Genomic DNA, 18,611 nt, shown 5'->3' on the forward strand with positions numbered 1-18,611 from the left:
ACTATTGCTCTCCCCAGCCCCATCATTGCTCTCTCCAGCCCCATAATTGCTCTCCCTAGCCCCACCATCCCCATTATTGCTCTCCCCAGCCCCACCATCCCCATCATTGCTCTCCCCAGCCCCATCAGCCCTGTCATTGCTCTCCCCAGCCCCATAATTGCTCTCCTCAGCCCTACCATCACCATCATTGCTCTCCCATCCCCACCATTGCTCTTCCCAGCCCCATCATTGCTTTCCCCAGCCCCATAATTGCTCTCCCTAGCCCCACCATCCCCATCATTGCTCTCCCCAGCCCCACCATCCCATCATTGTTCTCAGCCCCACCATTGCTCTCCCCAGCCCCATCATTGTTCTCACCATCAGCCCCATTATTTCTCTCCCCATCCCCACTGTACCCATCATTGCTCTCCACAGCCCCACCATTGCTTTCCCCAGCCCCATCATTGCTCTCCCAAGCCCCATTATTGCTCTCCACAGTCCCATCATTGCTCTCTCCAGCACCATCAGTCCCATTATTGCTCTCCCCAGCCCCATCATTGCTCTCCCCAGCCCCATTATTTCTCTCCCCAGCCCCACCATTGCTCTCCCCATCGCTATCATTGCTCTTCCCATCCCCACCATCCCCATCATTGCTCTCTCCACCCCCATCATTGCTCTTCCCAACCACCCCAATCCCCATCATTGCTCTCCCAAGCCCCATCATTGCTCTCCCCAGCCCCACCATCCCCATCATTGCTCTCCCCAGACCATCAGCCCCTTCATTGCTCTCCCCAGCCCCATCATTGCTCTCCCCAGACCTACCATCACCATCATTGCTCTCCCATCCCCACCATTGCTCTCCCCAGCCCCATTATTGCTCTCCCCAACCCCATAATTGCTCTCCCTAGCCCCACCATCCCCATCATTGCTCTCTCCAGCCCCATCATTGCTCTCCCCAGCCCCACCATCCCCATCATTGCTCTCCCCAGCTCCATCAGCCCTGTCATTGCTCTCCCCAGCCCCATCATTGCTCTCTCCAGCCCTACCATCACCATAATTGCTCTCCCATCCCCACCATTGCTCTCCCCAGCCCCATAATTGCTCTCCCTAGCCCCACCATCCCCATCATTAACCTCCCCAGGCCCATCAGCCCCATCATTGCTCTCCCCACCTCCATCAGCCCCATCATTGCTCTCCCCAACCCCATCAGCCCCATCATTTCTCTCCCCAGCCCCACCATCTACATCATTGCTCTTCCCAGCCCCACCATTGCTCTCCCCAGCCCCATCATTGCTCTCCCCATCAGCCCCATTATTGCTCTACCCAGCCCCACCATCCCCATCATTGCTCTGCCCAGCCCTAACTTTGCCCTCCCCAGCCCCATCATTGCTCTCCCGGGCCCCATCATTGCTCTCGCTAGCCCATCATTGCTCTCTCCAGCTCCATCAGCCCCATCATTGCTCTCCCCATCCCCATCAGCCCCATGATTTCTCTCTCCAGTCCCACCATACCCATCATTGCTCTCCCCAGCCCCATCAGCCCCATCATTGCTCTCCCCAGCCCCATTATTGCTTTCCCCAGTCCCATCATTGCTCTACCCAGCCCCATCAGTCCCATTATTGCTCTTCCCAGCCCCATCATTGCTCTCCCCAGCCCCACCATTGCTCTCCCCAGCTTCATCATTGCTCTCCCCCACCTCACTTCCCAAGCGTTTCAGTAAAAAACAAACAAAAAAAACAACAACACTTACCTCTCTGCCCGTTCCCCTGCAGGCTGCAGCATCCTTGTTGTCTGCAACTTCCTCCCTCACACAGGCCCATGCTGCATGATGACGTCATCAAGCAGTGCAAGCCTTTGTGAGGGAGGAAGTGGTGGGCAGGAAGCAGAGGACGGATCCCTGCAGCTCCGCTGCCATTCTCTACTGTTAGCTGCAGAGCTGCAGGGATCGCTCCCTGCCCACGGCGAGCGGTATGTCCGCCCCTGGACTGCTATGGGGCCCCCCGGCTCACGGGCCCAAAGCAGTCCCGTGGCCTGCCGCTATTGGCGGTACGCCACTGGACAAGAGTTGTCACTTTGTCCTGACAAACAAATTAATTCACCTGTGTCTCGGAGCACTCTTCTCAACACAATGTTTGTCTAGATCAGGGGTCTCGAATCGTTCTTGCTTTGAGAGCCACATTCAGCTATAAGAGTAGAACACGAGCCACATTCTCTTTGCAGAAAAAGTAGAATGTAGCCCCTTGTGTGCCCCGTGAAGATTTTAATTCCCAGAGTACTCCCTTGTAACGTAATAATGCCAAAGATGCCCCTTATAAAGTTGAGTTACTTTTTTTGCCCCTTTAAAAAGTAATACTGTACCAAGTAGCCCCTTATAAAGTAATAGTATTACAAGTGGATGCTTAAAAAATAACAATGGCCTGAGTGCCTCCTTATAAAGTTTGCATGCTCAGAGTGCCCCTCTGCCCCCCTATACTTAGCCTTTACTAGTTATTAAAAAGGGGGACCCTCAAAAAAAATGATGTGCGGTCCCCCCTATTTTAACAAAGGCAAAGGCTAGGCAGACAGCTGAAGGCTGATATTAATAGCCTGGGAACCTACATGGCTATAAACATCTGCCCCCAGCTGTCTCCTTTCCCTCTGCTGGTTAATAAAATTTCAGGGGATCCCAATTTTTTTTCAGAAATTTAATTATTTATTAATAAATTACATGTACAGTAAGCTAAACATGCAAAGCATTGATTATATATCTCACTCACATATTTATATCTATCTTTATGTTTGTATGTATGTATGTATCTATCTATCTAATATGTAATAGTATCTATCTAATATAATGAAAAATATTTCCTTGGCAAGCTATGTGTAAATTACATACAGAATTCCTCTATATAAAAAAGCTCATGTTAAAATTGCATTGCGATTGGAGGGCGTTCGCATGGTCCGAGTGCCGTCCGATTTTCTTCTCGCACTTATTGACTTGCATTGGTGAGTCTAGTAGCATGCTGCGATTTTTTTCTCAGTCTGATTTCAGTTGAGAAAAAAATCGCAGATGAGCAGGGACTCATAGATAAACATTGGTCAGAGTGCAATCCGATTTTTTATCGGATTGCACTTGTACGTTTTTACCCCAGATGAGTATGAGCCCTTAGAGAATGTACCATTTGCTTTCTGTCTGTTAACCAGTTCCTTACCCATCTGCATATAGTTCTTGCTTCTGTAAAAAATAAAGACAGTACCGGAGATATCTGTGTCCGTATGTACCTGTGTGGCATATGTGTGGCAACCGTGTGTCTTCCGTCTGCCGCGTCAGAATCACATGCACCGGTGCCTGGGAATCAGCGCTACAGTTAGCTCTGTTCCCAAGCGCTAGGTGCTGAAGGAATTTCTCATCATTGTCCCCTGCTTGTGCTGTGATCAGCGCAAGCAAGTGACAATGTTGAAAGTTGTATTCTGCCCCCGCTGTCTCCAACAAGTGTAAAAAGAAGAATTACACCTAATTCCCTGAAGCCTTGTCCCCTGTAAACAGACCCCCCTCCAAAAAAAACACCCGGTCTGAAGTTTAAATAGTCCAATGTCCCACGCCGTAATCCATCTGTGTGACGTTTCTTCATCAGTGTGAGCCATGACTTGAAGCGACCGCACACGCTGTAGAGCAGAGGAGAATGACTCGATGTAGCGAGCGGGCCCCTGAACTGCCCTGAGCTCAGTGAACATGTTGGTTAGACACGACTTATCTTTCATGAATCCATGCCAGTTGGCAATTATTATATTATTCTCTGCAATATAACTCTGCAGATCATCTCTTATAATGCCTTCAATAACTTTGAACACTACTGATGTCTGACTTACTGGACGGTAGTTACCTGGATCCACCTTCTTACCTTTCTTAAATATCAGTACCATATCTGCCATCCTCCAATCCTGTGGCACTACCCTGTTACAAGAGAGTCTGAGAAGATTATTACTGAGCTCAGTTCCCTCAGTATCCGTGGATGAATGCCGTCTGGGCTGGGGGATTTGTAAATATTTAGATTGCCAGACGCAGGCGTACTTCTTCTTGTGTTGAATTTCTTATGACAATGAGATGTTACATCTAGGGAAATTGGAATTTTTCAGCATACTGGTTGTTTATTATAATATCATAAAATGGGTCTATTTCAAAAGAATCAGCCTCGCTATAGCATCAGCGGCAGGCCTCGTGAAAAAAAGGCAGATAATGTTATCGCGCACCACATTTAAATTTGTGATTATTTTCAGGTCATAATAAAGCCACTCTTATGTATGATAGGTCAATAGATGAACATTAATCTCATAAATAAAGAAAACAAACAAAACATCATTCCTTATTAATACATTTGAAAGCATTTCTTCTAATGCCTTTAGACTTAGTGGTTCACAATCGCAATACATCAATGGCAATTACGCCTTGCTAATGTTATTTGTACAAAGGCAGAGGTGAAAGAAGCAGATAAATCTGATAATCACTAAATGGCTCTGTTATCCCTTAGTGCATTTATTTGCAGATGCTCTTTTTTTGGCCGTTTATGTTGTGATTAAACTTGAAATGTTGCAGCCTAGAGAGGTGCATCTGAAATGTCTGTAATAATTGCTCTTACATTAGAGGAAGAAAGGAAATATAAGAGATGTAGCTCCAAACGTGTGTTTATTATCAGAATACAGTTTTTTTTATAAAACAGACACTTTTGATACAAAAAATTATTTTTGTCAGAGAGCCAAATTCATACAAATTATTCATGCTGCCCAAACCACAGCCCTTCTTTCAACTAAATAATGCTGCGTGCAGGATGAATCTTGTGACAGGTTCCCTTTAAACAAGATCTCTCACCAGATTTCATTATACAAACGCTATACACTAATTAATAAATCTCTTAAACCTGATGAGGCTGCTGGACTTACTTTGAAAATCCATTCCAGAATGGCTGTATTATAATTTTTTACAGTTAAAACAGCATTTCATTGAGTAATACATTGGATAAATGACGAGCCATAACTACAGTGGGTGTAGGAGTTGCAGTTGCACCTAAACCTTGGATGCTAAGGAGGGGACCAATCGGTCCTTTAGATCCATATGAGAATTCTAACACTAGACTCATGATAATTGGACGCCCTCTTGGAGATTTTGCATTGGAGCCAACAACATTTAAGTTACGCACTGTTCATAATTAAAGCATAAAACATGCTCACCTACGGCTGCGATGCTCAGAGCTCAACACCTGATCTGAACTATGGCCTGTTGCCACCTGCCAGGCACTGGAGTTTTGTGCCTGTCAGAAAAATAAAGTATTGCAGAAAACTAGGTAATCTGAAGTCGCTGCTAGAGCTACATAGTATAAGTACGTTTCAATGTTCTTAATTTGGAGGCTATTGATGTACAAATGACCCACTGGTTTGGTCACTAGGTTGGTTAATACTTCAAGGTAAGTTACATGATGTCCAAAAAAAAAATACTTAGTTAAAAAAAACACAGTTGCACAAAATTGTATTAGGACTTTTGAATTATTAGAGCAGCTCCATCAACTTTTTGAAAATTAGGCTCAGCTTAGTTGAAGGAGGCTCGGCCTTGCAATGCCTAACAGATTCGCTATGCAGATTGCCTCTTCAGAGAGGAAGAGGACTAGAACTCTATAGCGCCACCTATTGGAGGCAGCGATCCTACAAGTCACTATCGACCCTTAAAGGAATACTGTCAACCCCTGGCACTTATCTGACCTCTAATATGGGCATACAGGTGATAGAAATGTAAATCTATACCTACCTGTATGCCTCATATTAGAGGTCTTGCTGTGAAATTGCTTTTTATTCAATCAGCTGGGGGAACAGCCATTTTTTTGCTACATCTATATATGCATGAGCCCTTAGGCTGTGTGCCCACGATCAGGAGCCGCTGCGGGTTTGACTCTGCATGTTATGCAGCATCAAACCCGCAGCAGCCAGCTGTTACATCATAGTGGATGGGATTTCTAGAAATCTCATGTCCACTGTGCGTCTCTGTGCAAATGTGGATTACCCGCAGACATGGACATGTGGCGTGTCTTTCAGATCCGCAGCATGTCAATATCTCTTGTGGGTCCCCATGTGGACTTTCCCCATAGACTAACATCAATGAGACAAGTCCGCGTGAAAAAAAAATTGCGGCCACTCATTTGCATAAATGAGGGTGGAAGCCACGCGGCTGTTCTGCAGCGCCGGGGCCGCAGCGACTCTGGATCGTGAGCAAATAACCTTACAAACTGAAACTCTGAATAGCACTCAGCACTTAGAACCAATTAAGGGCATTTAGGGAGTTAAAGTTTTGTCAAAACTTGACAGTCACAGTTTGCAGAACTCTGAAATAGACAATCATCAGTTTAAAAAAATTCTGAAAATCATACTTCCATCATACTCCTGGTGCGGCCCGTGGGCCACTGTTTCAGCCCTTCTGCTGTCTCTTTCTCAAACAACCAGAGGGCCGGATGTGTACGTTTGCCCAGGTCTAGTCGATCAGGTTAATTGAACAACATTGTCAGTCTCATGATAGACAATGACTAGCGGCAGTGCTCATGCATAACTGCTGTTCTATTGAAGTACAGGTGCATCTCACAAAATTAGAATATCATCAAAAAGTTAATTAATTTCAGTACTTCAATACAAAAAGTGAAACTCATATATTATATAGAGTCATTACACACAGAGTGATCTATTTCAAGTGTTTATTTCTGTTAATGTGGATGATTATGGCTTACAGCCAATAAAAACACAAAAGTCATTATCTCAGTAAATTAAAATAATCAACAAAAAACACCTGCAAAGGCTTCCTAAGCATTTAAAAAGGTCCCTTAGTCTGTTCCAGTAGGCTTCACAATCATGGGGAAGCCTGCTGACTTGCTTACAGCCAATAAAAACACAAAAGTCATTATCTCAGTAAATTAGAATACTTTATAACACCAGCTTGAAAAATGTTTTTAAAATCTGAAATGTTGTCCTACTGAAATGTATGTTCAGTAAATGCACTCAATACTTGGTCGGGGCTCCTTTTGCATCAATTACTGCATCAAGCCCAGGTTGCTTTGATAGCAGCCTTCAGCTCGTCTGCATTGTTGGGTCTGGTGTCTCTCATCTTCCTCTTGACAATACCCCATAGATTCTCTATGGGGTTAAGGTGAGGCGAGTTTGCTGGCCAATCAAGCACAGTGATACTGTTTGTAAACCAGGTATTGGTACTTTTGGCAGTGTGGACAGGTGTCAAGTTCTGCTGGAGAATGAAATTTTCATCTTCAAAAAGCTTGTTGGCAGAGGGAAGCATGAAGTGCTCTATAATTTCCTGGTAGACGCTGCGCTGACTTTGGTCTTGATAAAACACAGTGGACCTACTCCAGCAGATGACATGGCTCCCCAAACCATCACTGATTGTGGAAACTTCACACTAGACCTCAAGCAGCTTGGATTGTGGTCTCTCCACTTTTCCTCCAGACTCTGGGACCTTGATTTCCAAATGAAAATTGGAGCTCTGGAACCTTGTGGAGTGTGTCAATGACTGCCTTCTGGACATCTGTCAAGTCAGCAGGCTTCCCCATGATTGTGAAGCCTACTGAAACAGACTAAGGGACCTTTTTAAATGCTTAGGAAGCCTTTGCAGGTGTTTTTTGTTGATTATTTTAATTTACTGAGATAATGACTTTTGTGTTTTCATTGGCTGTAAGCCATAATCATCTACATTAACAGAAATAAACACTTGAAATAGATCACTCTGTTTGTAATGACTATATATAATATATGCATTTCACTTTTTGTATTGAAGAACTGAAATTTTTGATATTCTAATTTAGTGAGATGCACCTGTAGGTGACATAGGACCCCCTTCTCATGACCTGTGGGGGCCTAGTGATGGGACCCCCAGTGAGCAGACACTTATCACATATCTTGATGATATCTGATAAGTTGTAATCATAGAACAACTACTTTATGTTGTGCAATTATGTTTTCCCCTTCCATATCTTGCACATCACAGCATCTTATCTTTTAGTACATAAATGTTGTCATTGAGCTCCACAGCTTCTGTTATTTGTAATCCCTGTTTTCTTTTGTTGCCAACAGGACAGACAGCGCTTCACATAGCAATAGAAAAAAGAAATTTTAAGTTAGTGAAACTTTTGATGGAAAACAAAGCTGATTTAGAAGCAAGGGCAAGTGGGTTGTTTTTCCAGCAGAAAAAGAAAGGTGTCAGTTTCTACTTTGGTAAGTTTTATTTCTTTTTTTTCTTTTTTTTATAAATGTAGCAATAAAAAAGTCTAATTAGTAAGCAAGTGTAATAGAAGTATGTAAGAAGGTGATATTGTTACAGCTTTAAAGGGGACATGTCATTTAGCCCAAAAAAAAATTAGTTAGATACCTTGTAAGAATCCTTGAGCTTCTCTGATTCTGATGCTCTTTTCCGTTTTGCGCTGCGTCACTCCATTGCAGAGATATTCACATTTGTTGCTATTGAAGCACAGCATGTATAATCTTTGCTTGTAGTCTAACTGTCCGTTTCTTCAGAGTCTTCTCTGGGGGAGTGTGTTTTCACCCCTCACTCTCAGATACTGCCAATCACATCTGATCTAGCAGTCTATGTTCTCTGTCAGTATCAGACACTGCCGAGCTGTGATGGGCAGCGTCTGGGAATAAGGTGTGAAAACGCATGCCCATAGAGAAGACTGTGAAGAAACATCGAGTTGGACTACAAAGCGGAGATTTCTCATACTAGCTCTAGAAAAAACAAATGTGAATATCTCTGCCTTGCAGCGACGCAGCACAAAACGGAAAACAGTGTGAGAATCAGGGGAATCCAGGGATTTTTATAAGATATTTAACAAGTGACAGGTTCTCTTTAATCCCTTAAGGGTTGGGCAATTTTTCATTTTTGCACTTTCTGTTTTTTCCTTCCTGTCTTCCAAGAGCCATACATTTTTTATATTTCCATTGACACAGCTATATGAGGGTTTGTTTTCTGCTGGACGAGTGGTACTACTGAAAGTCTATACCTTTATTCATGTGTTTCACTGGAAAGCAGAAACAAAACTCCATGTGCAGCAAAATTGTGAAAAATGTCAATTGTTTTTTTCATCGACATAGCCGTATGAGGGCTTGTTTTTTGCGGGACACGAGTTGTACTTTTGAATGAAAACATTCATTTTACCATATAATGTACTGGAACAAGGGAAAAAAAATTCCATGTTAGGTGAATAGCGAAAAAAAAACTCAAATATGATTCTCCAGATCAATACGATTATGATCATACCAAACTTGCATACTTTTTTTTTAAACTAAGTTGTAAAAAAAAAAATATCAAAAATGCTTCTGTCACCTTTTTCCTGGACTCCTAATCTTTGTTTTTTGAAAGGCAACCTGATGTTTTATTTATACTATTTTGAGGTACATATGATAATTTGATTGCATTTTAATGTACTTTTTTTTATTCAGAGTTGTGGCAACCAAAAAACACAATTCAATTTTTGTTTAAATTTTTTTCTTTTTACAGTTTTTACTGTTCGGGTTTATTGATTTTATTTTTTGATAGATTTGACTTTTATGGACAAAACTATCCCACATGTGTATTTTTTATTATCTTTATTTTAAATAGGAAAAAATGGGGGTGATTTGAATTTTTATGATTTTTGAATTTAATATTTTTTTAAACACATTTTTTACCTTATTTTTTAATCCTTGCAGGGCACTTGAACTTGCAATCATTTGTCTACTTCAGTATTGCTATATGTAGCAAAATCATGGTCTCATATGAATGCCAAAATGTCAATCATGGCTGTGTAATATTACTAGTGATGAGCGAGCATACTCGCAAGTACTCGGTACTCGCCCGAGCATCTCAGTACTCGAGATGCTCGGAGCTCGCCGAGTACTTGCGAGATGCTCGGGTGGATGCTCGGGTCCCCTCCCTGCATGTTTGGCGCTCTTTAGAGTGCCAGTCAACATGCAGAGATTGCCTGCCACTCATTGCAGCCATGGTGGTTGTGGCATTACAGTGATTGGCTGGCTGCACAGCGTCTTCAGGTCTATATCAGACCTGGCGCCACCATGCTTATCACAGTCACTCCGGAATCAGGAAGTGTAGGGAGAGGTGCTGTTGAGCTAGGGAGAGATTTGCTTGTTTCTAGTTAGTGTAGGTGTGCCAAACTATATTAGAGACATATATCCATCTCAACAGACAGTCCTTCTGAGGACTAATCCATCTACAGAGATATCAGGCAGTCAGGGTGTATAGACAGGCAGGGTATATAGCAGACTGCTGTGCATATAGCACAAGAGGCTCCATTCCAGTTCTGCCTTCTGCTGCTGTTAGATATTTCTAGACAAAAGCCCAGGTCTCAGGGGCCAGGAATAATTTTTTTGGATCTTAATCCTCATTATTTGCTTAAAAAGCAATCCAGAGAACACAGTTTTTCTGCACCATTTGCTTGTTGGCACTGCAGAATACAGCCAGGTCCTTTCCATATTGCGGCGCTAAAAATCCAGCTATTTAAAACTGTGGTTTGTCCGTCACACAGATCACATACAATTGCGCTGAAAATACTGCCATTTTTGGCCTCCATTCAAATTTTTTTCAGTGTTTCAGCAAAGTTTTGACACCGGTTTGTTGTTCAAAATAGTTACCTACAGGCCAGGTATTTAAAACTGGTTTCTCCATCACACGGATCACATTCACATATAATTGCGCTTAAAATACTGCCATTTTTGGCAGCCATTCAAATTTTTTTTCAGTGTGTCAGCAAAGTTTTTGCCACCAGTTTGCTGTTCAAAATAGTTACCTACAGTCCAGGTATTTAAAACTGTGGTTTCTCCATCACACGGATTACATATAACTTCGCTCCAAATTCAGCCATTTGTAGTGAACTTGGAAGATATTGTCCTCCATTTAAAATGGGCAAGGCGCGTGGCAAGGGACGGGGAACTGGACGTGATGGTGCATGCAGAGGCCGAGGCCATGGGCAAGCTGAAATTGTGCCACAACAAACACCCACATCTTCTCGCCCAACCTTCCTGTCCCAATTCTTAGGGGACCGCAGCACACCACTATTGAACCCAGAGCAGTGTCAAAAGGTTGTTGGTTGGATAGTGAATAATGCTTCCAGTCACTTAGCCACCACCACCACCACCACCCTGTCTTCCACACGGTCAAGTCTCAGTAGCCGTGAGTCTGGACCGCATATTCCTCACCCTGATCCTCCTTCCTCCCACCATGCCAAGTGCCCGGAGACAACTGATCCCACACTTGGACACTATGAAGAGCTGTTCACTTTTCCATTTATAGATTCGGGCCTCTCGCCTGGTCCACTTGAAGCGGGGCAAGAGGAGATCGCATATAGCGATGCCCAAATATTTGAGCAGCCACGGTCACACGAAGGCGACGGTGGGAAAGTGTCCCAAGAGGTGGACGATGATGAGACACAATTGCCAGAAAGTCAGGAGGAGGACCAGGGTGCGGAAGTGGAAGACGAGGTGGTGGATGATATAGTAACTGATCCAACCTGGCAGGAGGACATGCAGAGCGAGGACAGCAGCACACAGGGGGAGGGAGGCAGAGCACCGCAACAGGCAGGAAAAAGCAGTGTGGTGGCTGCAGACAGAAGGCAGGCAACTGTTCCCCGTAACACCAACACGAAGAAAGTTGCCAGTACAACTGTTAGGTCTTCCCGAGGCCATTTGCATCACCTGCCAGGCCAGCATCAGCAGGGGTGGCAAAACTAGCAGCCTGTCCACCACCTGCATGATCAGGCACATGGCAGCAAAGCACCTGACTTTGTGGACTGAACCCCAGGGTCCAGGAACAGTGTCTACGTGTGGCACCATTGCTTCTTCCGATGTTGTGCATGCAAGCCAATCCCCTGTCCATGGTGCATGCGAAGATGCCTCCTGCCCTGCACCTGTCATTGCACACTCTCAAGTAGCAGCATCAGGAAGCACCTCCACGTCCTTGTCCTTGTTGTTGAGGGCCAAAGGGTCAGATGATGACCTTCAGATGTAGAGGTGGAAAACTGGGAAGCAGAATCAAGGACACACTCAGGCTCAGTCATGTTTTCTCTGCAGTTATCTTAGGTCCCAGGCCCGGAGAAGACATCTTGCAAACTTCTAATAGGAGGCAGAAAAATTAGAGGCAGTGGATGCAGTGAATCAGTGCCCCAATCTAAAACGTTACTTTGACTGTCCAGAATTAGATACGACTACCTGAAGTTGTTGAGCCATTCACAGAGTTTAGCTTCAGGGGTGTCTGCAAAGAAACTAGAGGAATATTCAGATTTTTACCTAGAGAGAAGCCCATAAAGTTCTCTGCTGTTTCGGAATCAATTAGCACTTGTCTTGTGAACACAGAAGAACTGTAGGAAACAGACATAAGCACAAGAAATTAATCTTTTCTGAAGGAAAGAGTTAATCCTAGGATGATACCTCCTTCCTTTCCTAGGGTCAGAAGTTCTTATTGTTTGGCCTTCACTTTGGAACAAATTATTTGATAATGATCCTGTTCACCACAATACAAATAAAGACAATGGGATCTTTCAGCTGGAGATAATCTGTTCTGACTGATCTCCATTGGTTCCAGTTCAGTCATTCTGAGAAGAGATTTCAAAGACATTCCGGGTTGTGACACACGACAATCAAGTGTTTTTTCCTGAGACAATTCTTTAAAATGTAAGTCCACTGGCGTGGCAAGAGAATATCAAGTAATTGAGGGTGGAAGGCAAATCTCTGCCAGCGAGTTCATCTTTGATCCGACTGGATAAGATGCAGTACAAGACAGCCAGGATAGCATAATTGTTCCAAGCTAACTCAGAAGACAGGGTACTGAACTGGATAGTATAATGTCACACAGAGTTAATTCCTCATCTGAGCCACAGTATGGAATCAGAGGCGCAGTGGACATGACCCGGTTCGTCAAACACTTTATGGAAAGCAAGCAGAAAAGATGGTAGGAAATGCATCATAGGGTCATCCTGTTCCCACAATGGCGCAGCCCACGCCCAAAAAATGTATGTCACTTTGAACCAGTCAGAAAAAATTGCTGGGGACATAACTCAAAGTATACAGTGCAAATCCCAGACAGGCCGGTATGTCCCATGTGATAAATAGGCTGTACTAGGTGCTGTGATTCCGCTGGCCAAACTGAAGGTGTCTAAGACACTGCGTCCACATGGACTTAGAGATCCTGCACAACCTGGAGAAGCTCCTGTTGACTAATAGCAAGGTGTATTACAAGTTGCAGGGGTGTTGTGATTGCTACACCTTTAGAATTCATGATCTTGGGATTCTGTTAGGCTCAACTGGTGAGGTAGATCCTCTAAGTATCAGGGCTGGGTGGGTACATGGACCGAGTGAGTTGATGCAGGATGTAGGAAGGCATGTGCACAGTGGGTACTTAGCACACTCAGTAATTTCAGGGGCAGCAGAAAGGATCAAGTGGAAGCCAGCATGTCCAAAAGTACAACTTGTCCCGCAGAAAACAAGCCCTCATATGGCTATGGCGATGGAAAAATAAAAAAGTTATGGATCTTGGAAGAAGGGGAGGAAAAAAGAAAGCGCAAAAATGAAAAATCGCACTGTCCTTATGGGGTTAAAGTGAACGTATCAACGTTATTATTATTTTTTAAAATAATGCAGACTAGTTAGTGAAACATTATTTTTTCTTCTTTGACTGTAGAATTTTATATTCTATTTTCTGTACTGGCCTGAAATGCTGGTAAAAACATTCAGAAGCCTGCCTTACAGCAGCCACATGGGCCATAGCCCAATAATTTACAGATTATAGATGTTACGGGTCCGGGTGGTGGAACCTCTGTGCTTCGATGCAAGGAGGGACCAGATGGGCGTAACTAAGTGCCTACTCGGACCGACCCATGTCACACGGCGGCTTAGTCGACTCCGTGAACCAGGGAAGGACCGGGCAGGTGAACCAGGTGCCACTCTGGGACCGACCTTGTGTGAGAGCAGGTGACTCCCATTGGTCAGAAGACAGAGGCTGACAGGTACAGCGCATGAGCATAGCAGGTAGGCAGGCGGGAGATCCAGGTAGACAAGCAGGCGGGTGAAGCAGATAGCCAGATGGGTACTCCGGGTAGGCAGGCTGGCGGGCACGGCTGATAGGCTGGCGGGCGCGGCTGACAGGCAGGCTGGCGGGCACGACTGACAGGCAGACTGGCGGGCATGGCTGACCGACAGGCTGGCAAGCACGGCTGACAGACAGGCTGGCGGGCACGGCTGACAGGCAGGCTGACGGGCACGGCTGATAGACAGACTGGCAGGCACAGGGACCTGAGGGCTGAGAAGAGTGTTAGCACACAAACAACAACCTTGCACAGGCACCTCCATATTGGAGGAGGTGCTTTAAATAGGGGCAGTCCTCCGGCCATTGGCCGGGGACTCTTTAGGATGGCGTGCTGCCCCTTTAAGAGGGAGGGAGCGCGCGCCCTAAGCACAGTGCCTGGGAAGCTGCGCGTGGTGCACGCCACAGCAGCAGGGGAGCAGGAACATGCCAGACCGGGACCACGGCGGTGAGGGGAATGGCGTCTCTGCCCGGCAGGAGGCTGAGACGCCGATGCTACAATAGACTGACTGTGAAGGAAAATATATAATCAATAAGGGAAATCATAACAGCAGTAGAGTTACATTTAATTAGAAAAAGGGTGAAACTGGATATACCAGTATTGTAAGCACAAAGGGGCTTTTGCTGGAGGTATCAAATTGGGAACCTTAGCTCCTAGACCATAAGCTTCAAAGTGGTGGGCAAATAGTCTGTACTAGGCAGAATATTTCCTATTGTCTGTATAGGGAGACACAATATAATTGAAATGCCACAACTTGGCTCATTGACCATGTCCAAACAGCATCTTAAATAGACCAATCCAAGTCATCCAGGAAATATGAGCCTGTTGTCAAGACTGTAAAAAGCTGGGTGACACAAAGAGAAGTGTTCACTTGTGGGGGCAGCTTAAAGGCTTATGTTCTCCATGATTCACTCTCCTTCCCTCAGAACAACAGGCGATAACTGCAGATGGAAACGTATAGGTATGTGTTATTTTCTCCCTTTTTGTTTCATAACTGTTTTGCATATTTTTGTGTCATTTTATTTTTATCTTTTTATATATTTATTGTAAGCACTGTATATTTTTGTATTAAAGTCCAAAGTTCGGTTAGGGTAGCAGAACTTTACTATACTTGAACCCGAATCTCATTGAAATCTATGGGACCCAAACATTGTAGATGGAAAATTCCTTCTATTTCTCCTCCGAACATTAAAATGGACTTCTGGGAGAAGTCTGTGTTCGGAGTTCAACACCGGACACTAACTATCCTGTATGAACCCCAAACTTTAAAGTATGGGTTTGTTCATTTTTAGTTGTGACTACTGAAATGTGATATAAAAATAACAGGAAGTATAAGGCAGAATAAAAATTGCAATTTTTTTTATTGGATATAGTGATGGAAAAAAGAAAACAAAAAAGAACACTAAATATTAAAAAATGTGCTTAACATAAAAATTTCACGTAAACAATGGCCATATTCTTATGACTTATTTCCATGTCACTCATTGATCATCTGCTTTTAAACATGGGAGCAATCGGTGCTTAGTTAATATCAAAATACAAATCAAATCGATGTCCAGTAGGTGTCTATCTATAGTTAGAGTTTAGAACTCAGAATATCTTTTCGTTACAGGAGAACTCCCCCTCTCACTTGCTGCCTGCACTAACCAGCTCAACATTGTGAACTATCTCCTAAGTGTCCCACATACCAATTTTAATTTGAATGCCAAGGATAGCCATGGAAATACAGTTCTACATGCTCTGGTCTTAGTGGCTGATGACACTGAAGAGAATACTGAGATCATCACCAATATGTATGATGAGATTCTGAAGAAGTCTGACCAGATTGATCCACTGATGAAACTTGAAGAGGAGTGTAATAATGATGATCTTACTCCTTTGACGTTGGCAGCGAAATTGGGTAAAATTGAGGTTAGTCACAATGTATCTCTATTGAGCTTTATACTTTTCTTCATACATATGTTGGAGGAACCACCACCCTAACCCTCTTGAGACAACTACGTCAACCAAAGACTAAAAGGTACACAATTTTATTAAAAAAAAACTGACCTAGCAAAATGAGTCAAACATGTTCAGTGTGCTGTGCAATTGTTTGTGCACTGTTTCATATATATATATATATATATATATATATATATATATATATATATATATATATATACAGTACAGACCAAAAGTTTGGACACATCTTCTCATTTAAAGATTTTTCTGTATTTTCATGACTATGAAAATTGTACATTCACACTGAAGGCATCAAAACTATGAATTAACACATGTGGAATTATATACTTAACAAAAAAGTGTGAAACAACTGAAAATATGTCTTATATTCTAGATTCTTCAAAGTAGCCACCCTTTGCTTTGATGACTGCTTTTCACACTCTTGGCATTCTCTTGATGAGCTTCAAGAGGTAGTCACTGGAAATGGTCTTCCAACAATCTTGAAGGAGTTCCCAGAGATGCTTAGCACTTGTTGGCCCTTTTGCCTTCACTCTGCGGTCCAGCTCACCCCAAACCATCTCGATTGGGTTCAGGTCTGGTGACTGTGGAGGCCAGGTCATCTGGCGTAGCACCCCATCACTCCCCCTCTTGGTCAAATAGCCCTTACACAGCCTGGAGGTGTGTTTAAGGTCATTGTTCTGTTGAAAAATAAATGATGTTCCAACTAAACGCAAATCGGATGGAATTACATGCCGCTGCAAGATGCTGTGGTAGCCATGCTGGTTCAGTATGCCTTCAATTTTGAATAAATCCCCAACAGTGTCACCAGCAAAGCACCCCCACACCATCACACCTCCTCCTCCATGCTTCACGGTGGGAAACAGGCATGTAGAGTCCATCCGTTCACCTTTTCTGCGTCGCACAAAGACACGGTGGTTGGAACCAAAGATCTCAAATTTGAACTCATCAGACCAAAGCACAAATTTCCACTGGTCTAATGTCCATTCCTTGTGTTCTTTAGCCCAAACAAGTCTCTTCTGCTTGTTGCCTGTCCTTAGCAGTGGTTTCCTAGCAGCTATTTTACCATGAAGGCCTCCTGCACAAAGTCTCCTCTTAACAGTTGTTGAAGAGATGTGTCTGATGCTAGAACTGATGCTGTTAACTTGCGATTTCTGAGGCTGGTGACTCGGATAAACTTATCCTCAGAAGCAGAGGTGACTCTTGGTCTTCCTTTCCTGGGGCAGTCCTCATGTGAGCCAGTTTCTTTGTAGCACTTGATGGTTTTTGCAACTGCACTTGGGGATACTTTCAAAGTTTTCCCAATTTTTCGCACTGACTGACCTTCATTTCTTAAAGTAATGATGGCCACTCGTTTTTCTTTACTTAGCTGCTTTTTTCTTGCTATAATACAAATTCTAACAGTCTATTCAGTAGGACTATCAGATGTGTATCCACGAGACTTCTGCACAACACAACTGATGGTCTCAACCCCATTTATAAGGCAAGAAATCCCACTTATTAAACCTGACAGGGCACACCTGTGAAGTGAAAACCATTTCGGGTGACTACCTCTTGAAGCTCATCAAGAGAATGCCAAGAGTGTGCAAAGCAGTCATCAAATGAAAAGGTGGTTACTTTGAAGAACCTAGAATATAAGACATATTTTCAGTTGTTTCACACTTTTTTGTTAAGTATATAATTCCACATGTGTTAATTCATAGTTCTGATGCCTTCAGTGTGAATGTACAATTTTCATAGTCATGAAAATACAGAAAAATCTTTAAATGAGGTGTGTCCAAACTTTTGGTCTGTACTGTATATTATAATTTAAAATTGAAAAATTGACCATAGAACGTAAAGTCCATCATTGAAAACTTTTCTTTTTCTAAAGAGGCTATCTCGTAAAGACAACCCCTGTCTGTAAGGCCAATATAAGGCATTTAGTGATCAGTGAGGAAGTCCCTTTCTTAAAAAAATCTTTTTTAAAGAATGCATAGAATTATAAGTTTGCCAAAACCGGAAGCCGAACATAAGAACACCAACTAAAAATAAAAGTTTGAGATGTACAGATTTCCTACATATCATTCATGTAAATGTCTAGAGGTACACATTTTTCGAAAATCTCCACAGCTGAAAAAATAGCTATCACCAACATTATAAAGAAAAAAATACCAAAATTAAAAAAAACATATCACACCATATATACAGAGACAGAGAACCTATATTCCTTTGAAGCTGGGCTGTCCACTGTATTACTATGTTGACATCTTTGTGAGGCTTGCTGCTTCTAAGCTGGGATGTATATCATTGTGGGGGGTGACTGGGAGTATTGCACAGGTAAATTCAGGGGACATCTATGCTGCTGTGGTACTTTTGATGGACTATCTAAATAGCAAGGTAAAATTAATTTCTGTACATTAACTCCTTAAGAACACAGATAGGTTTTGATTTGTGGACCAGGCCTCATTTTTTCAAATATAACATGTGTCACTTTACATAGTAACTTTGAAATGCATTTTCCAATCACAGTAATTCTGCCATTGTTTTTTTCATGAAACGTTAAAGTTTGTGCTTATTTATGAAAATATCGAAGCTTTGGCA

General features: G+C 43.2%; 1 protein-coding gene across 5 annotated transcripts in view; it reads left to right on the forward strand.

Annotated features, from left to right (window-relative positions):
* The window catches only part of LOC141234485 (integrin alpha-E-like), a 356,506-nt gene that overhangs the window by 81,717 nt on the left and 256,178 nt on the right, over positions 1-18,611 (forward strand). For all 5 annotated transcript variants that reach the window (XM_073668020.1, XM_073668018.1, XM_073668016.1 and 2 more), the window contains exons 5-6: positions 8,074-8,214; positions 15,682-15,980. In XM_073668020.1, the coding sequence (XP_073524121.1) occupies positions 8,074-8,214; positions 15,682-15,980 (440 nt within the window). The remainder of the gene's footprint in view (positions 1-8,073; positions 8,215-15,681; positions 15,981-18,611) is intronic.

This window comes from Phyllobates terribilis, unplaced genomic scaffold (genome assembly GCF_046119375.1).
Source record: "Phyllobates terribilis strain yellow unplaced genomic scaffold, ASM4611937v1 Scaffold_2__4_contigs__length_985480577, whole genome shotgun sequence".
Lineage (NCBI taxonomy): Eukaryota > Metazoa > Chordata > Amphibia > Anura > Dendrobatidae > Phyllobates > Phyllobates terribilis.